At 49.2% G+C, this 24,376-nt stretch overlaps 1 protein-coding gene across 1 annotated transcript; it reads right to left on the bottom strand.

Moving 5' to 3' along the window:
- Positions 1–14,742: 14,742 nt before the first annotated feature.
- Positions 14,743–23,211, bottom strand: HMGB1 (high mobility group box 1). Its single transcript, XM_048072825.2, has 5 exons — positions 23,021–23,211; positions 20,208–20,370; positions 19,801–19,946; positions 18,670–18,844; positions 14,743–16,707 (listed from the first exon to the last, which is right to left on the bottom strand). Exons 2-5 carry the CDS (start codon positions 20,355–20,357, stop codon positions 16,531–16,533), a joined length of 648 nt encoding a protein of 215 aa, XP_047928782.1. The 5' UTR covers positions 20,358–20,370; positions 23,021–23,211; the 3' UTR covers positions 14,743–16,530.
- Between the last annotated feature and the right edge of the window lie 1,165 nt (positions 23,212–24,376).

Below are 24,376 nucleotides of genomic sequence, written 5' to 3'. Positions count from 1 at the left end.
CAGCCTTCTTCTTTCCGGGGCCATATCCCATGGGATTCTTCCAAGCAGCAATCCAAAGGGATTGAAGCCTGCTCTCCTGAAGTCCAGGGCTGTGGTCCTGCTCTGTGCCCTGCTCCCTCCTCTCAGGATCCATCATCTCGTTGTCACCACAGCCAAGGCTGCCTCTGACCTTCACATGCCTGCCCTTGTCTTTCTTGTTTGTGATTCTGAGGTCCAGCAGCGAGTCTCTCCTCACCATCTCCTCAATCCTCCTCCTTGGCCCTTCCCACCAGAGCCATGAGGCCATGCTGGATGTGCTCCAGGTTCCCCCCCGGCTGCATCATTGCTGACCTCGTGGAAGAGTTGGACCAGAGCCCCTGGCAAGCAGCAAACCTCCCCAAATGCCGGGTTGGGTCAGCACGTGGGGGCCTCCATCCCAGCAGCAGGGTGCTGCCACTCGCTGCCTCCCCCTGTGCCCTGCCCCGTATCTGCTGGAAGGGTCCCTTTCTTCAGGGTTCTCCTTTCTTCACGGGTCCCCTTCCTTCAGGACCACGCTGGACCCCATTTGAGGCTGTGGCGTCCCCCCCTGCAGCAACACCCCATCGCTCTGGCAGCCCCTGACCAGCCCCAAAGTCTTCTTGAAGATCTCGGAGCAGAGCCTGGAAGCAGCCGTGTCTGTTGGCTGCCGCTGCCAGCTGCGTGCTGTGAAAGTCCCGTTAAAATAAATCAACTTTTAAAAGAACACAACCACAAATGCGTGCCTTCCCCCCCCCCCCTGCAGTCGGTGCTTACTCTACAAACGCTGAGGTTGCTGTTTTAAAGACCTGTAATGGCTCCGCTGTGCTTTGTGTGACCCCAGTGACGGATGCTGGTGCGCACGGTGATGGAGGCAGCAAAAAATCGGGGCCAAGAAATGTGTCCTCGGAGGACATGTGGCTAAGCCACCCATGGAGACCCATTACCGTGTCCTGGAAATAAAAGTGCGTTGGTACCTGTCCCTAAGAAGGTGTTTAAAATATAACAGTGGACGGAATAACCTAGCGGGATCATAAAAAGTTTTGTCCTGAGAGCAAGGACATAGAAACATCGATGGTATTCAGTAAAAATCTGTAACGTGGAAATAAAGGTCAGTACCAAACCTCTACGTGGCCGTTCTTAAGGTGACTGGGGGAAAAGAAGCAGAAGAAACCTTCTCATTAACTCTTCTACAGGACAAACAGAAGGGTTTTGAGCTTTAAGGGTTTTTTTTCGTTGACTGAAATGTTGGCTACTGGCAGCTCTGCTTTGTCAAACACACAGGGACTCTGGAGAGGCAGAAGCCTTTCGGAGAGAGGCCCTGGCTTTGCGGGGATCATGGGGCTTTTGGCCACGTTCAGGCCGAGGATAAACCCCGCTGTCCAAGGGGATAACTTGGGGAAAGGCACTCTCACGGGGTTTTTCCATTGCTGTAGGAACCTTTGCTGCAATTCAGCTCATGTTGATTGACCCTGAACGCTAGATTCTTAAAAAGTGATTAGTGAGATCATACTGGAAACAGAAACAGATGCACCATCTGTTACGCAGTGTATGGCTTTCAGAGGGAGGTTTTGCTGAAACACAGTTGTTGCAGAGACTGACGTGAGACTTCACTGCTGCCACCTTCCCGTTACCTCCCTAGAAGCTGAAAACCCCTCTGGAGACGCACATTGAACCGGCGGGCTTTGCTTTTAGCAGAGTGGTGGTGCAGCTCTGGCCAGCAACTGGGCTGAGAGCTGAGCTACGCTGGGATTTCAGCCTTTGGGGTATGCCCTGGTATAGGTTTTTGCAGCAGAGATGCTTTCCAAGTGGCTGAAATCCCAGAGCTAAGTCTGCGCTTTGGTCTGGACTTGTGCCCGTGCCCCAGAGCATCTCCTCCTCGAGTGAAATGAAAACACCAAGAGGTTAGAGGTGGGTTTTCTCACTCCTCCTGCGGAGCTGTTTCGTGCAGTGCATCCCTGCCCCCGAATGCTCCCAGTCTGCACCGTAGTTGCTCGCTGCGGGTCCTGGGGATTACCAGAAGCCCTAAGCAGCTCTCAGACAGCAATTGCAATTACAGTCCTGCGGCAGTGATCGTCCGCAGCCCTGCTCCGCGTCCCCGGCCAGAGCAGCAGGGGATTCGAAGGAGCGGTGCGAGGCCGGAGAAAGCAGCACACGCCAATGTGCTTCCCTCGATCTAATCTGGCATCCTTCTGGCTTTCATATCTCCCGAAGAGCAAAGGGCACGTTTGTGCTTTTCATAGCGCTGCTGCCTGATAACTAATATCTGCTCTAATATCTGCTCTGGGCGAAGTGTCGGGGAGCAGCAGCGGCTTCCCTTTGATCCCGAGCTCACCTTTGTCAGCGCAGCTGCACAACCGGGTCAAAAGCTTCCAGGATTCTTGCTTTCTTCTTCCTTTTTCACAGAACAAATCTCCTGCCTCCTATCCAAAGAGCCTGGCAGGCCTCCGTTTGCAAACATAACTCCTATTTATTATTTACACAGAACCAGAGAGGGACCGCTGCTTTTTGAGCCCGTGGCAAAATGGCTCGCTGCTTCCAGCGTGCTTCGAAGCCGGGGACAGGATCCAGTGGAGATGGAAAGCACGGGAAGGGGACTGCTGTCATTGCAAGCACCAGATCTCAATACACACCATGCCTACAAAGCCCAGGCGTGGCTTTGCAGGGGGAAGGCCCAAACCCCAGCACATCCCTTGAGCAGCAGTGGGACAAGGGAAGCTGAGCACCGTGCTCCAGCATCACCCGTGGGCATCTTCTGAGCACGGGACCGGCTGCATGGCGCTGGCTTTACCCAGCTTAGGCCAGACGCCCTTAAATGCAATCCCTCTCCACCCCCAGGCTCCAACGGTGGGCAAGGCGGGCTCTGTTTCGCTGCCCCCATGAGCCCCGCTCCCCCACACGGACAACACGGCTCTCCTGGCCTCTCGCTTGTTCCCCCAGGGCTGATTCAAAAAAGATGTTGGCAGAAGATGTTAGGGAGCTCTCCGACAAAACCTCTTCTCGTGCTCCGGCACTTCCTTCTCTCATTCCCCAAGCAGGTCTGGTCTGCACGCACCCATCCCCACTGATGCCTCACCGCAGGTCCTCCTGGTTAATTAAGAGCGCTTAATTAGAGAGCTGATCAGCCCTCTGCCCTGCAAAGTGTCACAGAGGGGTGAGGCTGGCAGGGCCCCCTGGAGGCACCTGGTCCAACCCTGCCCAAGCAGGGACACCCAGAGCAGGCTGCCCAGGACCACGTCCAGGTGGCACTTTAACAGAAAAAAATGGAAAGTATGGGGGAAAAAAGAAGGGATTTGGGGTTTTCCTGCATTTTTTTGATATCTCAGAGCATCCCTGCCTGGCCGTGCTGGTGGTGCTACCTGGTTCCCATGGGATTCAGGTCCCCGGGGCTCAGCGATGCTCAGGGTCCCTGCACAGAAACCCCGGTGACGAGAGCTGAGCCCTGTGCCCGAGGACATGGGGGGACCACAGTTTGATGGGACGTTAGATCCTCCTCAGGGACAGAAACCCCTCTGATGGCCAGACCTGCACCAGCCCGCCGCCCTAATAATTCGGTAATAACTTGCCCCTGCACCCAAAAACAGTCCCGTTTTTTTTTTTTTTTTTTTCCCAAGTGTTTAGCAAATGTAACCTCTGTGTTTTATAACTTTCATTCATTGATCAAACTGATGTGTTTCTCCTTCGGACAAATAGTCATTACATCTGAAAGTTTACAGCCCGGCTTTGAAGTTAATGTTCGCTGAGATGAAGGAGAAAGTTCACACTTCTTCTATTGTTTCCATGCCTTTTGGCTCCCGACCAGATAGGACAGCGATGCCTTCAATTTACAAGTGATGACTATTTTTGCAGCCAGAAAAGCCAAAAAAACCTTCCTAAAATAATAATGGCTTGAATCCCGTAGTGCTCAGCAAAATGCTGGGAAAGGAGGGAAGTGGATCCAGGAAATCTACGAACGTTTCAGAACTGCTAATTTCTGTGTTTACTATTTTCGCTTCGTCTGTCTCCCACGCAGGCTGCGTCTCCCTTCCTCGCTTTTTGCTGTTCCCTTCGAATAGGTAAAGGAAATGCTGAATTCACAGCATACCCTGTCGGCAGCCCAGCCCGAAGTTTTAAGCTGTGATGACTGGGGGGAATTTTTGGGGGAAAACTCCAATTTAGCATCCTTCTATGCTGGAAAAATCTCTTTGCTTAGGAGGAGCCCACGGGTGCCCAGCACCGTGATGCCTCGCTGGAGCCAACGCCGCATCCCGCCTCGGAGGCAGCGAGCAGCCCCTCTAAAAAGACATTTGTGCTCCGTTATTTTTTTGTGCTGCCTGCTTTCCCTCATTTCCAGCGGCTGGCGAGGCTGGAAGCTCTTCCCGAGCTGTGCCACGGCACGGTGGGTTTATTTCACCACCAAATTCCCCCTGTGCCCAACACCGAGCAGGTTGGCAGCAGCCCCGAGAGGTGCGGGGCTCTGCATCCCATTAGGTCTCCCCGGAGGAAGCTGGGCGGGTTTTTTTTTTTTTATTAAACCAATCTCGTAGTCGATTCCTGAAGAAGGGCTTTTTGAACTAGGAGCCGAACCTTATGTTTGGTTCCCTGCCAAGCGCGGGATAGCGCGAGGAGGAGAGGAGATGTATTTTTGGGCTGCGTGTCTGCGCGCGGGCTGCTCGCTCGCATTAAAGGAGCTGTTTGTAAAGGATCCTCTGGTGGCGAAACAGATGTGGAGGCCCGGCCCTGTGACAAGATATATTCCCGGGGCTTCGCGTGAATAATCGTTCTCGTCCGGGACCTTCCTCGCGCTGCAATAACTTCTTCTCGCTGTTGTTTAATTTTAACCGGGACTGGCGCGACGCCCCGCTGCCTGGTGATAAACGTGTTTGTTTGCTTATTTCGTGGCAAGCGGAGGGCCGGACGGGGGCTCTGCTTCCTCTCATGCTGCTCGCTCCCCATCGGAGCGCTCGGGGTGGTTTGGGACGCGGGTGCCCGGGCGCTAACAGCGCGCGGCGTAATTTTCTGTTCTCCTCTTCTGCTTTGCGAGCTGAATTTTGCTCCGGACCGACTCTGCTCTTAACAGGGCTGTGTTCAGTGCCCAGGAAAACGCTTTGGGTTGTGCTTATGAAATATATAATACGTGGAGTGTACTTCATAGATACCCCCGCGGCTCCATGGATTGAAAATGCGCCGCGCTCAGGGGGCTGCCGTGGGGAGCGAGGGCTGTGCCTTCGCGAGAAAACTCCAGGGTGCAAGTGCAGGTTTGTGAGAGAATGCACGGCCTCGTTAATTATCCATGCTCCGAGGTTTTGCTGACTCGTTCTTCACCGAGTCCTGGCTCTATTACGGCACCGATAATAATTTTTCAAAGAAACAAGGCCGGCACATCTCCCGCAACGAGCCTCTGTCTGCAGCAGGGCACGGCATATGGAAGGCATAACAGGAGATGGTAAATTTTTTGCTTTGACATTACCGTGTAAGTTAAGCGAAAAGGTGTCAGCCTTGGCTTGGGCTTTCACGAGTGCCACGGGCAGGCTGCGGCTATCTGGGGCTCTTTCAAACAACCCCATCCTCTTCCAAAAGGAGAAACTCACAATCTGGACTCAATTGAACCTTAAAGCCATGAAGTCCCAGGTTCCAATAAATCGTTGTTTTATAAAAACACATCCAGCGCAGAGCAAAACAGAGACCGTAAAAGAAATTAAAACACGTGTGGGTCGCATACGCTGCTGGGTGCCCCTTAACAGCGTTGCAAAACCAGTGACTTAAAGAGGAGGCAACGAGGCGAGACTTTGCCGTGAATTTTGGCATCTCCTTGGGGTGCCCTCCTCAGGGGGCGACCACCCATGTCCCCACTGACCCATGGCTGGTGTGTCCCCTCCATCCTGCCCCTTTGTGCTCTTGCCTGGCTCTAGGGAGCATCCCGATGGCCCCAGTGTGAGGCCAAGGCCAAAGAGAAGGGCAGCACTGAGAGCCAAGGCTGGTGGCAGCCCTGGGAGCCGGGGGGGGAGGAAAGCAACGGGGTATTTTTGGGGGAGGCTTCGCTTGCCTGCTCCGGTAAAGTCGAAGCTCAAAGCAAAAATGAAAGCAGCTGGGATCACGCCGCTGAGAAACGGGCTTTAACAAGCTCCTTTGCAGGGCTTTAAAGAATTTCTGCCTGTGATGTCATCCTGACATTTCCTGGCTCACTGGCGATTTCCTCGGATCAAGAGCCCAGGATCCTGGGGAGTTGTCACCGATTGCTCAGCACGGCCCAGGCAATGCGCTAAGTGCCCCACACAGGTACCAGGAGTGGCCGGGGGCAGAAAGCGCCCCCTCGTTCACCTTCCTCCTTCCCAGCCCCACCATGAGAGGCTTCCCCACCAACCTGCAGCTCTGGCCATAATGGTGGTGCTGGTGATTTTCATTTTTCTGATTTTTTTAAAAAAGTGTTTTGGAAGCAGCTCTGAAAATCTGGCCATTTTCCAGTGGGAGCTGCACCATTCGGAAGCTCAGACTTCATATCAAGGTATAATCTATTTTTTTTGTATCTATTGTGTTATGGCAATTGCATTAACCTCCAGGTGACTTCCTGGAGCTGTAACAACCCAGCCCAAAACCAAGCAAAGCCCTACAGACTCTGGGAGTGCTCCTGAAGGTTCATTGAATTTCTGCTGAAGATATTCTGAACTGGAAAATTAGGGAAGAAAAAAAAAAAAAAAGGGCAAGAAAAAAACAATCCACCATCCTTTGCTTTTCAGCGTTTCAGAAGGAGCCCTGTGGATGCCAGGAGCCCCCATACCTGCCTGCCACATATGGGGACAAGGGGACAATGGGGTCAATGAGGATGAATCAATGGAGATGATGGAGACGATGGGAACAATGGGGACAATGAGGACGATGGGGACAGCAGGGATGCAGGGTCCAAGGCCCAAGGGGCGAGGACAGCTCACATCAATCTCATGGCACAGTCGCCTCTTTGCAGGTTGGCACACACGAATCCTGCTGCTGTTTACATCAACCCTTGGAGAAGCAACTCGTTAAATCTGGAGGCTCAATTAAAAAATAAAAACAGGATTTTCATCACGCTTTCCATTGCGCAGATCCCCGTGCAGCTGTCCGTGTGCTGTCCCTGCCCACATCCCTCTCTGGTCTCACGTCTTGCAGAGCGCACGGGGCAGCTCCTCTTACCCGAGCCCCCCGTCTGCTGCAGGGAGTGGGATGCTTGAAACCAGGCTCTGCCCAAATTTTGTTACCTGTACCCCGAAGATGGTTGGCTCAGGAGCTCCCCAGTACTTATCACCCCAGAAAAATCACCCCCTAGAAAAGGGGTCAGTGGAGAGGGGCCCGGAGGAAGGTGCGTGGGCTGCACCATGGGGAAGAGGCTCCAGGAGCCTGGCACGCCTTTATGGCCGGGCATTATAAATTAAAAAGTAATTACATTAAAAATTAAAAATCTTAACGAGGTGACATCCTGTGCCAGACAGAGAACACGCCGGGCAGAGTGGATCCCCGACCCTGAGGGCGGATTTTGCCAACTAAGCCATCACAGTTCAGAATGAATCCAGTCCAAGGCAGGCAACCAAGGATGCTTGTGGGAAGCAGTCATACTGCAGCCAGGGCTCTGGGCAGTGCTCCTCCGCCTCTTCTTCCTCACTGCGGGAGGAAGGAGCTCCTGTGTTTAGGGATGTGAGCTGAGTTTAATGCGTGCTCTTACAAACAAAACACCTGGAAAGTGCATTTAGAATATATCACTAGCTAACCGTGCAGCCCGAGCATGGCTTTAGAGGCAGTATTGAAAACTTCATTATTAAAAAACTTCTTTTATTTTTCTGATTTCCGTGCAAACTGTAAATAATCAACCAAGGCAATCGCAGCCCCATCCAGCACAGCCCTGAGCGAGCAGAGCAGAAAGAGAAAGCGAAACGAAGCCGCCCGGGTGAGCCGGCCAAGCAAAGCCACAGCCCCGTGGCTCCCGGTGTCCCTGTGGCCCCCGGGGGCTGCCACCAGCATGGCTGGGCCAGCTTCTTGCCCTGATAGTATTTCTGTAAGTCCACTTACAGACCTATCACGGGATTTTCTGACTCGGGTCATTTCAGTTTTATTGTTGCAGGTGGCCCAAATAAACTTTCATTCGCTTTTGTTCAGGTTTCTTTTATATATATATTTTTTATTCACGTTTCTTTTATATATATGAGCTGTTAAATGAATATTTTAGAGTTTTGAGCATTTCACATAAAAATCATCGTCGACTTTGCTATCTGCTTTACAATTACAGTTCTCGTTTTGTATCAGCCACTCATCAAGTGCAGGGTGCCCAGAAAACAAGATGGACATGGCAGGCCCAGCTAGTCAAGCCCACAGAACAACTTTTCCTTATAAAAAGCACATTTGAGAATAACATTATGCATCCACACTTTCTACATTTTGCTTCACCAAAGTCCTTCAAAAAAAAAAATAATAAAAACATGTATGAAAAACTCTGCCTCACACGAGCAGGCTGACTGACTCCTGGCTTTTCTACAGCCTTCACCGGAGTTAACTCATCACCGATTAACCCGAGGTACTCAACACCTCTGCAGAAACTGGTGTGAATATTCCAAATCTACAGCCATAAAGCAAATACGGGTGTGTAATTTATATGTATATATATATATTATTTTTTAAATAAAGGTCACAAATGGTCACTGCTTGGTTTCCAAAACCAAAAGCAAGAGAAAAAGAGGGGGTCTAATGTGGGCAGCCCACTTTGGGAGCAAAGCTGCCCATGCTCTTGGGACACCGTGTGGCACGGAAATTTCTTTCTAAAGCACTTGTAAAGCAGCCTTCCATGGAATGGCTGAGTTGTCCCAAACTTTTATAGTTTTAAAGTTACCAGAGAAAAGGGAAAATAGGGAGTTTCCTCTGCAAAAGCTGCAGGGTGATGATTAAGCATGGGGATATCAACTCGGTCTCAAGTTGTACAGAAAGAGAAAAATCCATGTAAAATTCACATTTTGCACGTTTTCCTTTGAAAAAACCTCTGTCTTGCTTCCTCTGCCCTTTGCATGTGCTCACTAAAGCCAGGACGTCTGGGTGCCGGGAGGTTTTTATAAGCAGCGGGTGAGAGCCACCGACGTGAGCGGTGCCCTGGGACCTGTAGCCTCCGTGTTTATATTTCGGAGCTACGCGTGGTTAATTCTCCGTTTCATTCACTGCAGCCTTACTTCTCTGCTGCTGGGAACAGTAAATAAGAGGGAAGTTGTAACCAGAGCCTCCCTTTTATTCAGGGACCTTCTGTTTCCTGCAGGCTGGCGGCTCCGAAGCAAATCACAGCTCTATTGTGCTCCCAGAGCCGTGTTAAATGATTCAGATGGAAAAAAAAAAATAGCATGTGAGTAGAAGCAAGGGACTCGGGGACAGCGGTGAGAGTGGCTGAGGAGGGACCTCCAGGCCATCGGCCTCTCCACCCGGTGCCTTGGGATGCTGCACTCCCACTTGGTGCACAGCAGCACCAAAATGAGGGGTTTCTCCCCATTTCATGGGTCCCGTGAAGCAGGACACGAGCAATTCAGGAGGTTCCTGGAGCGCACTGGTGATAGTTTCCTTCTCCAAGGGATAAAGGAGCCAACAAGGAGAGGGGCTCTGCCCGACCCCATGCTCGCCAGCAATGAGGAGCTGGTGGGGATGTGGAGGTTGAAGGCGGCCTTGGCTGCTGTCACCACAAAATGGGGGGTTTGGGATCCTGAGGGCAGGGAGCAGCATTAAAACTCACAGCCCTGAACTTTGGGAGAGCAGAATTTGGCCTCTTCAAGGATCTGCCTGGTAAGGTCCTGTGTGATAAGGCCCTGTGGGGAGGAGGGGCCCAAGAGAGCCGGTTAATATTCAAGGGTCACCTCCTCCGAGCTCAGGAGCCATCCTTCCCAACAGAGAGGAAGTCAGGAAACAACGCCACGAGGCATGCACGGAGGAGCAAGGAGGTCCTGGCCAAACTGACAAACTGCACAAAAAGGAAGCCTGCAGGGGGTGGAAGTGAGGACGGGTGACCTGGGAGGAACCCAGGGATACTGTCAGAGCTTCTAGGGGTAGAGCTACAAAAGCCCAAATGGAACTGAATCTGGCCAAGGTCATCAAGGATGACAAGAATGGTTTCTACAAAAGGACAACAAGGACAACAAGAATGGTTTCTACAAGGACATCAGAGACAACAGGAAGACCAGGGACAATGTGGGCCCTCTGCTGAAGGAAAAAGGAGACCTGGCTACCCAGGACATGATGAGGATGAAAGGATGAGTTGCTGAATGCCTTCTTTGCCTTCATCTTTGCCAGCAGGACTGACCAGGAAGGAAGAGGCCAGGCTGAAAGGCTGGAGCGAGGAAGATACACTTAGGTGGAAGAGGATCAGGTCAGGGAATGCTTGAGCAAACCGGACACTCACAAGTCCACAGGCCCTGGTGGGATGCAGCCACGAGCACTGAGGGAGCTGGCAGACGTGATTGTGAGGCCACTCTATAACCTATGGTCAATCACAGCAACTGGGAGAAGTGCCTGAAGACTGGAGGAAATCAAATATCACTCCTAGCTTCAGGAAGAGCAAGAAGGACCCTCAGCACTGGTGAGGCCATATCCAGAGTACTGGGCTCAGTTGTGGGCCTCCCGAGCACGAGAGACCCGGGCATACTGGAGAGAGTCTAACGCAGGGCCATGAAGCTGACGAAGGCACTGAAGCATCTCCTGTGAAGAGAGGCTGGGAGAGCTGGGGCTGCTCAGCCTGGAGAAGAGGAGGCTCAGGGGGATCCCATCCTTGTCCATAAATCCCTGAAGGGAGGGTGCAGAGAGGACGGAGCCAGGCTCTGCTCAGAGGTACCCAGCCTGAGCAAGAGTTGGACGCCGTGACCTTCAGAGGTCCCTTCCAAACTCAGTCGTTTCAGGATTCTGTGACCCAAACCTGGTCAACACAGGGGCAGGAGCAACTGGACTCACTCCTGCCCACCCAGAGGCAGGGGACTGCACGACCACATGCACACACGCAGCCCGGCCCCACGCGCCCCCCCGGCCCCCCCCTCACAGAGCTAAACCCAACCCTTCTGTCCTCCAACTCCTCACCTCCATTTTCCAGTATCGGTTTTACAAACACAATGCCTGTACGTGGCATCATCCTTACGTGAAGGTATCGCTCGAAACACGCGTCAACAAAACTAAAACGGGCGTAAACACTGCTAGTCAGGTCTGATAATAAAACATGAGTCACCGTTGTTCAATCATTTGCTAACCCACATTTTACAAGTTATCTCTTCTGGGAATCATCACCGCGTAAATTTTAGATTTTTATTTTTATTTTAGAGAACCGTGATCTAGCTTTTTACTCATTCTTCGCAGCACTGGTGCCAGCGATCCTTATCTCCAGCCTGCCACCTGGCTCCCTCTGCGTGTCTGGTTCAAGCCCACATAGGAGCCTCTCTCCAGCCTGAGCCCTCACCCTCGATTCCACGCTGCAGAAAACGTGGCTGGCTCCTGCAGGGAAAAGGTGGAAAAAAAGCAAGGTTTTGCTGCCCTTCTCACCCCGAGTGGGCAGGGTGATGCTCTCGCTTCTTGTTCTCCAGGAGTGCAGATGGGCATCGGTCCCATTTCCTTCATGCACTTCGGTTTCAAGAGCAACGCAAGGGGTTTGTGTGTGTGCATTGTGTTCCTACACGTTTCTTAGCTGTTATTTTTACTCCCCCTAGCAAACTCGCTCCCCAGACGTCGCAGCACGAGCCCTCGGTGTCTCCTCAGTAAGCGTGACTTTCTGGAAGGCGGCTTCAAGGAGCAGTTGAACCGTGACCTCTCGCTGCTTTAAGGCGTGCAGGCAGCTGGGTCTTTTCCAGTCATTCAAGCCGTCGAGTTTGGTCTTTCCTGTTTTTCTTGAAGAACTTTTGGGAGGTCAGAAACGTGTTATTTGAGCTTCTGCCACTTTCATAGATGAAGGGCTGCTGGAATCATTAAGATGAACTTCCTTTGTGCCAAGTGCTCGCCATTTAAGTTAAACGCGCTTTAATGATATAAGTGAAATTTTAAAAGGTGTAACTAAAAATCCACACTTCCCTTGCTCGCTCGCTCCTTGCTGCTCTGTGGTCTCGCTGTGCAGCTTTATCCCGAGCACTTCTCCTGAAGGGCAGGAGCTTCTGGTGCAGAAAACAAGTAGACTGAGCTCATTTATAGCCGAAGTCTTTCATTCCGTTGTGAAGTAGCAAAAGGGAAGTCTTGTCTCTCTCGCAGGTCACCTCTAACAGCAATCACTTCAGCAAGATGGATTTCAAAATGAGGTACTCTCGGAACAGAACCCGTGCTGTATTTTTCAATAGCAGAAAGCAGCCGTAAGAGCAATCTGACCTTCATTCTTAATAGCAAATCCATTGGGAGAAAAAAAAAAAATCCATCTTTGTTTTTCTGCTTGAGGTACTGTCAAAGGAAAGTCGGGGAGCACGATGTATACGAAATAGAAGACAATTCCTACAGAAGTATACAAAACTCTTGGAGATTTACTTCTCGTGTTTTTTTACTCAATGAAAGAAAGCGTGAAAGCTTGTCTACAAATACGTGATTTTGGAATAAGAGATGGTGTTAATTTTAAATAAAGTTTATTACATGAATAAAACTCGCCAAGTGTTTTTTCAGATGTAGGGTGCAATCCAGTACCAAAGTCCAGGAAAAAAGCTTTATTAATAAACACCTCCATTTCAGCATTGCATTGCACTAACTCACTTGTACAACATCCCTTAACGTATTTCGGGGGATAAAATGATGCCTGCCGCAGCCTGCCCTAGCAAAATGCCACACGTGGCCATTTTCTCTTGAAGCAGACCCAAAAAGATGTGGTTTGTAGTCCTGAGTTAAGTACGGTGTGAGGGTAAGCTAGAGAGCAAAGGAAGGAACATTGTTTGAACGCACTTGGAACCTCACCGTTATCAATAACCGATGGGTACGGTTGTGTCCTAGAAGCCTCTAGCTGGTCAGCTACTAGAGGCAGACCCTGGAAATGGTGCTAATTAATTACCCCTTGTATTAAAAACCACCTTTGTATTTTGCCATGTCTGTTACGGATTCAGTATTGAATAACGTATTGTGACCCAACACAGCTCGTCAGCTTCATTCCGTTCATCCTCTGCTAGGCATAGCTGGGAAGCCAAAACAGGAACGTTTATTCTAATGAGCTCTTTTAACCCTTAGGCTAGTGAAAATTAATAAAGCTTTTTCAAGCTCTGCTCATCACCTACATAAATAACCGGACGCTGCTGCTGCAGTCTGACCAGCTCCTCTTCTGGTGGAGTTACTCAACCCCTTCTTCTCGCTTTCCAGCAACCCTACAACAGCTATTACTCGGCCTTCCCTCCATCACGACAGGCTTGTTATGCTACTGAAAGCAGCTTTACAGGGGCCCAGCGTCAGCAGTGCCAGCATTATCCCAACCAAGCTGCAGAAATCTTTTCAGCCACCCGATACCTGTTATTTCAGACTTCTAGTGGCCTGTCTACCTGGAAACATTTTCTTAAATAAGCTCAAGATTTTGCTAGAAAGCAAAAAAACGTGATCACTGACAGTACTGCACAAGGGATGAACACTTTCTCTACATCTAGTTAAACCAGTTTAAAATTATAACTAATACCTACAAAGCCAGTGGCTGCAACTGCACCTCCTTCCAGGACTCTAGGCTAACTTAGATTAACAGCTGTGAAATCAGTATGAATTTAAATGACATTCAAGATATAATTCCTTATTACTATTCACATCACCAAACCAATCCCGTTTTTTGGTTAGATTTCTTTTTCCTCTACAACAAACATTTCTTTGAGGGTTAAAGCTCTTAGAAAATGCTTTTTGTTTTGACATTTGTCAGCATTAACCGACCTCAGCTCAGGTAATCTCGTAGGAGTCATGTTTGTCCTACTCCTGCTGAGAACCAGGCTGCACCTACTGTCAGGATGACCTAGCTGCCAGACAGAGCTCCCGGGGGACCAGAAGCAGTGAGCAGGGGGGTCCTCTCCAGCAACAGCTCTCAGAAACTTGTATTTTCAGAGAATCCATCTACCTAGCTATGGTATTTTTCCCCCAAAAGCAATGCTTTCATCACTTCAGGTGTTGTAGGAGAAACAACCACTAACTCATCTGATAAACAAGTGCAAGCTCAACTGATTTACGGGCGCCTACCAACTGCTCACAAGAAAACCATGGCCACTCAGGAGAGCTCTGGAGGTTGTCAAGCACCTCTCACCCATCATCAGCCTCTGCAGGACATTGCTGGGGGTTCCTTTCCTCAGAAAGCAGCATTTGTAATGCTAGCTGCCCTCGTCAGCCTTGAGCGCGCTGTTTGTTATCAACCCGTTAACCCCTGAGCTAAAGGCAAGCAGGCCGTGCTGGCGGGTAAGCACATCAAGATCAGCTGAATCCTCTACGTTACATTTGTCAACACCGAGCGCTGCGAACAAAGGCACAAGATTATAGGGATCTCATTAAGCACGCTTGCTCCAAGAACCAGAATTCCATCTACTTTTCTCTGATGACCTAAAGAAACAAACAACAACAACAAAAAAACCCTCATCACCAAAAATTTGTCATCAATTAGGATCATTTGAACAGGTACCACCCAATTGAAAACAAAACTCATCTGTCCTAAGTTGCCTGTATCACCATCTTCTGAAGGGCATCTTCCTTCTGTTTGAAACAGAAAGCAGGGACGTAAACATATCTGAAAGCACCAACACAAAAAAAAAGAAAAAAAAAGAAAAAAAAGAAAGAAAACCCTTTAGGATATTAAGTGAGCCATTTAACTAAGTATTTAAAACCTCTGCAATTATTAGTTTATTAGTATCATCCAGGATTCAGATGTTCAATATTTCTCCTGAAGTTATACATAAATGCAAATTGAAATAAGAATCTGAAAGTCAAAATTGTATAACAAAACAATACTCCATCACAAAAGCGTGTAAAATTACAAGAATGCTTTTTTTTTTTTTTCCTTTTAAACACTGGCACTTAAGAGAACCATAATTTTGTAACCACAAAATTGCCAAATTGTCCCCCAAACTGGTAAGCAGGTATATGTGAAAATAGTTACAGTTGCCAGCACTTGAAGTTTTACTAAATATGCAAAAAAACCCTTAGCTTTGGTTTTGGAAGAGAACTGTATTTGACCAAATTAGACATTGTTGGTATACCATAAACATTTCACTTTTTAATGCAAAATTTAATAAAATGTACTTTTCCATACAGCTATATTTAACTTAAAAATGGGCAAACATCAAGAGTGCGGTATAAAACCTAACAGGAAAAATACATCTTATCTCATTTTCAATTTGAGACAATATACAACTTTGTTTAAAGGGCTAAAACTAGAATTTCAAGAATACAAATATGAATTTACATAGATTTAACAAATAATAATGGTACCATTTATAGAAATCTTAGAAAGAAAAATCATTTCTCGTGGGCCATTTGCTACCAGGAGAGTTTCATGGTATAAAGCCCGTGGCCGTCGCCAGACCTGTCACCAAAAAATATGGTAATTTCATGCTTTTAACTTTACACATTTTAGGTATGTTCATCTCTCGCTAGTGTTCAGAGATTTACAAACACGACTTCCATTACATGGTAACGGAGTCACGCCTGTAAATTTCTCCACACCGGATGGACATACCCTCTTCCTATGGGTCCTTCTAGGACAGAATTTAACACCCCCTCCCTCCCCCCCCCGAAGTATTTCATTTCTGTAAAATTGAACTCTATACTTCTCAACTCTCCAAGACTGGTAAACTCATGCAACTCAATAGAATATTACATTTCACAAAATTCTGAACAAGTATCAGTTTGATGAGACTGAATTTTTTTTTGTTTGTTTTGTTTCCAGTTACGGAAGAATATTCTTTCATCATATGCCTATATATTTCTTTTCTTACCCTATCATGATTATGCAGGGTATGTAGATCAAAGCTTTGTTTATCAGCTGGTTATATGAAAGATGAAAACTGTAATATTCACGTGATCCCAAACGGGCATTCAATAAAGCAAAAGATGAGTTCCCCTCAAAAAAAAAAAAAAAAGAGAGAAAAGAAAAAGTATGATTTTCAAGGGCACCTATTAAAAGGACAACAATACTAATAAAAAAAATTGTATTTACTTAGAAGCATTCAGAATGTCAACAAAACAGCTGCAACTTTTTTTTTTCCTTTTTGCAATTACAGAGTGGTATTCAGTTAACAGAACAACAATTATTTTTTTTTTATGATGCATCAGAGACAACTGAAGATGAGAATTGAACTACATCCCCATATATAACTAATTTGTGCTGTGCACCAACAAGAACCTGCTTTAAAACTCCCATGCCAATTTACAACCCCCACACTGTACCAGGCAAGGTTAGTGGCCATTGAAATACCACTAAGGACAGGGCTATCTAAAGACACATTCGGTAGTGTGTTAACTATACAAAAAAAGAGACACTGTACAGTTTAAAAACAAATCTTACACAGCCTTACATTTCAATTTTTTTTTTCTTTAAAAGGAGTGAGTTGTGTACAGGGGGGTTAAATGCTTTATAGACAAGAAAGAAATTGCTCTAAAAGAGACTTATTCATCATCATCATCATCTTCGTCCTCCTCTTCTTCCTCTTCTTCGTCATCTTCGTCCTCCTCATCTTCATCCTCATCTTCCTCCTCCTCCTTCTTCTTCTTGCTCTTCTCGGCCTTGGCAACTACTTTTTTGCCTGCATCAACCTTCCCTTTGGCCCGGTATGCAGCGATATCCTTGGAGGAGAAAAGCAGGAAGAATCTCTCTTAAAGTTTAACCAGTCAAGAGCTGCGAGCAACTTCCAAATGACACTTGAGTCGCAGCTCCAATTACAACAAAGTGAACCGAGGCCCAACACCAGGAGAACAAGGGAACGGGAACCCTCTAACTCACAAATGCTACTCAGGTGCTGGAACACGCCGCTTAATGCTGCTGAGGAATCTCCACTGTCTGGCTTTTAGGAATGGGTTGAAAGAGAGGCACAGCTGAACCCGCTTCCCCATAAGGAAACAAAGCGAAGGGAGACCTCTTAAGGTCCCTTTCCAGCCCTACCTTGTAGGATGGCTGAAGAAACGCACAGAAAAATACTTATCTGGAGACACAAAATCATGATTAGCCATCCGAAACAAATCAGGATGACATTGCACAGTATTTGTAATGTTATGCCTCAGCAAAGAGCAATTATACAGAATTCTGCCTAGCTGAAGTTTCCAAAATAAAAGGTATAACAACTTTGATTAAAGGGTAGACAGTGCCACCTTCTGCATGCAATAAATTTATTCTAGTGGTTTATAACGCACAAAATTCAGTTCCTGTTATAGGAAGTCAAAACTGCACTTGGGAGACCAAGCCAGAAAAACAGTGAGACTTCCCAGCTTTATGCCAAAATCATGAAAACAATTACGTTACAGAATCGATCTACAGGACTCTTACACTTATCAGCTACAAAGAAACGTGAACACCTTTACACAGATGGTCCAAGTCTTCCAATATTCCCCACCCTGTAAACATTACGCCCCTCACCTCAGTTTCCTCACACTCTCTTAAAGCTTAGTGTTAGATTTTCAGAAGACAGCATCTACTACGTCAAATGCCAATCAGTGAAATACTGAGATTACTGCGCCTAAAAACTCGTCTTGAAGTGTAAGAAATGAAGATGAAGGTATCTCAGACTAAAGATCAGTGATTTAACCATGTAAAAAGTTTCTGATGTGTTGCCGCAGCTGTAGGTATAAGCAGTCACCATACTGGAGAGCTTTTAGTTGCATCAGAAGGACAACATAGGAAACCTAGACCTCTAATTCCTCTCCAGCACATAATTAGGTCCAAAAGGGGCCACTTTGCTCACTGTAATGCTACAGCTTTAAGGTGGTTTTGTTTGTCAGCAGGAGGAACGGCCAGAGAAAGGTCACGGCACGTAAATGTATCGATATCCGTGGCATGTATTAGCTATAGGCGGATGCTGACCACTATAAAGCAGAATCAGAGTACAAGCTGACACACATCCCCTCCCCCTGTGGTTTCCTCATCCTGGGATGGGAATCTGCCTCTGGAAATAAAAACACCCCCAGCACTACTGTGTGCACAACGTGCGACTACAGTTGCCGTTATTATGGCGGGGTTAAGCTTTAATAATTCAAGGAACTATATGATATATTGCTTCATATGTATTATTAACTATGTTAATTACTAGAAAGGAGCTAGACACAAAACAAGTACAGGAAAAAATGTGTCTTAAAACTAGCTTCTTGTAAGCGTCCTGATATTAACCCAAGAATAAACTAAAACCAGCATCCATGTTGTTTTACTTATTCTAACATTTGGGGACATTCATCAACGCCTAACACCTCCAGAACAAGAGACCCACTTTATTCTTTACTGATGTTACTTAATACTACCAAATTAAGGCAGATACTGCTGTGACCTATTGTTTTAGTAACAATACAGACATGACGGCATCACTGATGGTCCTGAATTACAGATGAATGAAGAACACTCAACACAGAGGACTGCAACTCAGCGCTACAAGAATGAACCGGATGCCCCTTTGAGTGACATGGTCCTGCAAATATGACATTTGTCATCTGTATATGATAATTTGCAACGCAACTTTCAAATATTAAGAGTACACGAGAATGGGAAAGTGTCTAATTTGAGGTTTGCTCTCCCCACACCACCTCCATAAACGTCAGCGTTACCTTCTCATACTTCTCCTTCAGTTTAGCAGCCTTTTTTTCATAAGGCTGTTTATCATCTGCGGCGGTGTTGTTCCACATCTCTCCCAGTTTCTTTGCGACGTCCCCAATGGACAGACCAGGATGTTCTCCTTTGATTTTTGGACGAAACTCAGAGCAAAACAAGAAAAAAGCCGAACTACAGACAAAAGAAAACAAACCAAAAAAGTATTTTAATTTTAGACTTTAACCTACTGTAACAGAAAGTTTTGTGACCTTTGTTACTGTTTCTGAAGAGCGCTTTGGAACATCACCTAAAAGCGAAGCGAAGATTAATTACAGTGGAAGATAATAGAATAAAACAAACTACCACGAAAACTTAACACATCCTCGTCTCCGAGTAATGCCGCACATCTGGTCCCATTTTTGGCAGGACCCCCAGAGGGACTAATTTTATACACCATATGCAGAGGAAACTCTTAAGAGAATGACTGAATGGCAACAGGAGAGCAAATATTATGTCAGAACTGTTGAAGGCAGGGAAACAGCAATAACTTCTTGTGAAGATTAGGATTTCCAAATGACAGCATCAGCCCAAATACAGAGTCTTTTGTACAGGAACTTCCCTGTTTCAGCATTAGCTTCATTTAAATCACATACACAAAATGTATTTTGTGTGAATCCAGAGTCAGTAGTCTTTATGCAATGGCCGAAATCTTCCAAGCTGTTTTTGTGCAAGATCATCCCTCTGGCCTGCTTTGTGCACAAGCCTCGAACATCAAACGGGCTGCCAACTAAAATTCCTGCTCAAGCCAACAGGTGGTAAGAACAGGGCCTGAAACATTTTATCACCATTCTGTTTGAGAATAACCCTCTTCACAAAATCTGGATACATCAGGCACAACTGCGGGTCATAGATTTTTGCACCTGCTTTTAAAAGCTGACATTATTCCACCTTTACTAAAGCGGGACAACCTAAAGACAAAAACCTAGTAGTCATAATTAAAATTTCAACCTATCTTGATTTTCCTGACCAGTGGTATAATCTTGTACTTCTTCTGAAGCTCCCAAACCTGGACAAAATGATCACTTTATAGATGATACAGTTTAGAGCGATGGTCCTGAACCATATAACCTGACTAAAAATCTACTTACGGAGGCCTCTTCGGTGCATTTGGATCCTTGAACTTCTTTTTTGTTTCCCCCTTAGGTGGTACATAGTTTTTCATTTCTTTTTCATAACGAAGCTTGTCAGCCTTTGCCATATCTTCAAACTTCCCTTTCTCCTTAGAAGACATAGTCTGTAAGGCAATTAAAACAATATTCTAAGATTGAAAAGCACACCCAGGTCCATTCTAAAATCAGTTGAGGGAGCTAAAGTTAAGGCGAGAACGATGGATAGTTATCACTCACCTTACAACTGTACTTCCTACTTATCTAAAAGCTGAACTTTTAAATAAATAATTGACAATCTTGAACATTTCACAGAAGGCAGTTAAGGTTTTGTGGGTTTTTTTTGGTTTTGTTTGTTTGCCTAGCTTTTTTTAAGCAGTTATTCCTACCTTCCATCGTTCTGAGCATTTTTTTGAGAACTCTGAAAAGTTCACTGAAGCATCTGGATGTTTCTTCTTGTGCTCCTCCCGGCAGGTTTGCACAAAGAAGGCGTATGAAGACATTTTACCTCTCGGCTTCTTAGGATCGCCTTTGCCCATTTTTGATGATTTTCTGTAGCAAAGCAAGAAAGACACTTTTACAACTTTTACTTTCTACAAGCCAAGGCAGGAAGGAAGTAAGCCACGAAGAACAACTATGCTGAACGAGACCTGTCAGAGCAGTATTCCAAAATCATAGTCTGAAGAAAGTTTCTCTTCTGGAGTATTTACCAGAGATCTCTACCATGACTGTCTGAGGTAACCTGGCACATATAACTAACCTGAAATCTCAAAGGGCCTTCAAAACTTGTATTTCTGGTCTCCTACAAACAAAAATGTTGCTTCCAAGCAATCTGTAGGCAAGCACTGGCATCAACACGAGGGAGATGGTACTCCTATTCCTAGTGTAACAATCATAGGCTTGAAAGAAATACCTTATATTGAAAGAAATGGGGGGAAAAGTACCTGAATATCCTGTCTCAGCTGGCCTTCTCAGTTACTAAATTCTTTCTTCAAATAGCCTGTCTTTCTATCACCGTGCCCTGTAGACCTTTGGGGCTTATTTGCAAAAAATATTCATTATTTTATATGCCATATATTATCATTCTCCTTTAAGTACGCTACGAAAAAAACCTACTCTTTATACGTATACCTAGAAATACAGGAATGAGCCACTGCGCTCAGTCAAACATGTTATAACCAAGCCGGGGACGTGAGAAGTATGACATTTACATATGCCTAGTAAGGCTGTGCTCAGCGAGAGAACTAGCTGCTTCTCAGGGCCGGAGAAGGAATTAAAAAACACCCTCCTGGAGCTTTCACACCCCAGCCAGACATTCGGAGCATTTCTTCACAGCTCCCTGGAAAAAGCCACTCGCGCCCTGACGAACTCTGCCCTTCAGCGGGAATTAAAAAGAAAAAGAAAAAAAAAAACACAGAAAAAAAACACCCTGCCGCCTGCCCGTATTGCCACAGCGGCAGCGTTTCCTATCGGTTTGGCGGATAGACAGAAACAGATTTCTGCTCCGTGACTAAACACGTCCGGTTTGAAGTTTCTGTCAAGTAAACAAGAAGGGGGCTGAAGCACCGGGAGCAGCTCCTGCCTCGCCACGGAGATCGTTCCCAGAGCGGGCCCTGGGGGAAAGAGAAGGGGGGGGGGGAGAAATGTGTCTGAAGAGCCCCGGGGAGGAGCGTGGGGTGCCCGGGGGTGCTTCGGGGAGGCCCTGTGAGGAGACGAGGCCCTGTGAGGCCGTTTAAAAGCCGCCTTCCCGCCATTTTGGGACGCGGCCCCGGCGGGGGGGCGGTGAGGGCGTCGCGGGTCCCCTCAGGGCTCTGCTGGGGGCGGCGAGCTTGTGGGGGGGGACGGGGCTAAAAATGGCCAGAAATAGTAAAACGCCGCTATTACGGGAGCGCCCTCAAAGTTTATTCGCCGAATTTCTCAGCGCGAAGGGGGGGGGGGGGGGGGGGGGCGACCGCCGTTGCCCCCCCCCCCAACCACACACACCCCTCAGCCCCCCGTGCCCGGCCGTGAGGAGACAAAGCGCCCCCCCCGCCATGAGGCCGGGCCGCCCGGGCATGGCGCAGGCTCCTGGCGGAGGAGGAGGAGGAGGACGAGGAGGAGGTGACCCGCCGCCCGGGCTGCTTCCATTTTGTGCGCTGAGCAAGAGCGGGGCACCCCCAGCGCCCCCTCGCCTTCACCGCAGCCAGCGGCGCGGCGGGGAGGCCGCGGGACCCCCCCCGGAGAAAGGGCGGAGGAGGAGGAGGAGGAGGCGGCGGCGGGCGAGGCGCGGAATGGCCGCTGCGCTGGCGTCTACAGAACATGGCTCCTTCCTCCCTTCCCTTCCCTTTGTGTGAGGGCGCCCGCTACCCTGGCGCACGGGCTCAGCCATTGCAGCCGGGGGAGGGAGGGAGGGAAGGAGGGAGGCAGGGCGGGAGGCTGAGGGGGGAGGTGGGGAGCGGGTGGGCGCGGAGGGGGGAGCAGGGGAAGGGGGAGAAGGGGCCGGCGCGCTTCCAGCGCCGTGCCCGAGCCCCGGCGGAGCGGGCAGAGCCCCGGAGGGGACCCCCCTGCTCCCGGGCGGGCGGCAGCTCCGGCGACTTTTAAAGCCCCCCCTTTTCCTCACGACCGACCTCCTCCTCCTCCTCCTCCTCTCCTCCTCACGGCCGCAGCCCCCGCGGCGGCTGGAAGGGAAGAGAGGAAAAAAAAAAAAAAAAAAAGTTCCCCCGAACTGCGCCCCCGCCCGCCCGAGCTCCTCTCTGCTCAGCCGCCGCTCGCCTTGTTTTCTCGCTCGCGGCTCCCGTCAGCCATGTTACAGCCAGGCGGCTCGGGGCGAGCGGCTCCGCGGCCCGGCCGCCGGCTCGGCTTCCCCGCCGCCTCCCCCCTTGCCCTCCCGCCCGCCCGCCGCAGCGACGGCCCCGCCGCTGCTCCGGGAGCCTCTCCCGGCCAGGGCACGGCGCCTCGCCGCCCCGCCTCGCCCCCGCGGCGGCGGCCGGGCACTGCCAGCCCCTCGCCCGCCGTCCTCCTCGCCGAGGGCCGGGCTCCCCCGGGGGGGGGGGGTGGTGGGGAGGGGGGGGTGGGCGCGCAGCCCGCCGCCTCGCCTTTGTGTGCGGTGCCCCGCAGCCGGGCAGCAGCGGCGGTGTGGCGGCGGCGGCGGCGGGCAGAGCCGGCTGCCCGGCCCGCTGCGAGCGCGCCCGGCCGGCCCGGCGGCCCCCCGTCGCGTACTCACCCGTGTGAGAGTCGGCACGCAGCCCTCGCTCGGCCCCCAGCCCCAGAGACGCCCGCCCGGCCGCTCGCCCCGGCCCCAGCGCTGCCTGGGTCCCTGTGTAGCCCAATGCACCGCAATGGCTGTGAGAGCGGGATCGATACGCAGCCTCCTCACACTCTCGGCGCTGGTAACATTACTCTCAACACAGCCCCGCGCCCATTGGCTGCCGCCAAGCCAGCCGCCTCGCCCATTGGCCGCGGCCCTTCCATTGTCCTGACCAGAGAGCCGAGCCGATTGGGCGCGGCGCGGGACACGTCACTGAGGAGCGAAAGGGCGCGCAAATATAAAAGTGAGCGGAGGGAGCCGGCCGCCGGCGGGGCGCGGGAGCCTGACGGGCGCTGAGGCGCCGCCGGCCCGCAGCGAGCCCCCGGGGCTGCGCCCGCCCGCACCGCCCTGCCCGGGGGGGCTGCGGGGAGGCGGGGGGCTCGCGGCTCGGCCGTGCCGGGCACCGCTTTGGGCAGCCGCCAGCGAGGCTGCCGGGTGGTGACAGGCGGCGTTCAGTCCCGCACGGTGGTTACAGCCACGGAGGGCTGGCAAAAGGAAAGCGATTCCTGCTCAAGTCTTCTTCGCTGCTACAGATAACCCCGCTCTTCCCATGTCACGACAAATCCCAAACCGCTAACCCTTCCGGAAGGGTGGCACCAGCACGCTTACCAAAGGAACAGAACAAAACACGCACTGAAAACTCTTCTTACCTCACAACTCCCACTTCAGCTGGTAATACAAGCTGCAGGCAACATCAAGAGATGATCCACACTGTCCTTAGAGTTTTGTAGGTCACCTAAACGTGAAAATATTTCAAACCCTAGTGTTCCAGGCTGCAAACCCTTCCAAAACTTGATAGAAGGCTTTAAGAGAACGCAGTAATGAAGCACACTGTCAAATTTAACTATTTACATGTTTGTGACCAACATCCAAATTTAGCTATTAACCTATATCATCATCTAACAAAATAAACTAATTGATAAAGTCACTACTTTAACCCCAGTAGGACCATGGCTAATGGCATTCAACAGAATGAGCCACAGTGGAAAAGGGAATCCTAGCAAGACCTGTTTCAAATCCCAACCAAAAGCAACCCCTCAAACCCAAGAAGGATAATACATAATACAACGTCCCTTTTTCGTTTAGCCCCGCACTGCTTGCTTAATTCTTAGCGAGAGAGAAACTTAAGAGAATGGTAGTCTGTTAATGTTAGGCCTACACAAATGGAAAGCTGTACAAATACTGAGAATCTCTAAAAATAAAATAAAAAAAGCCACAAACCCACATCTTAAAGTCATAATTGTACCAGTTACCAGGGCAGCCAGGTCTAAG

Source organism: Anser cygnoides, chromosome 1 (genome assembly GCF_040182565.1).
Source record: "Anser cygnoides isolate HZ-2024a breed goose chromosome 1, Taihu_goose_T2T_genome, whole genome shotgun sequence".
Classification (NCBI taxonomy): Eukaryota; Metazoa; Chordata; class Aves; order Anseriformes; family Anatidae; genus Anser; species Anser cygnoides.
The sequence above is the reverse complement of the archived record's forward strand: the minus strand, read 5'-3'. Positions and strand labels throughout refer to the sequence as shown.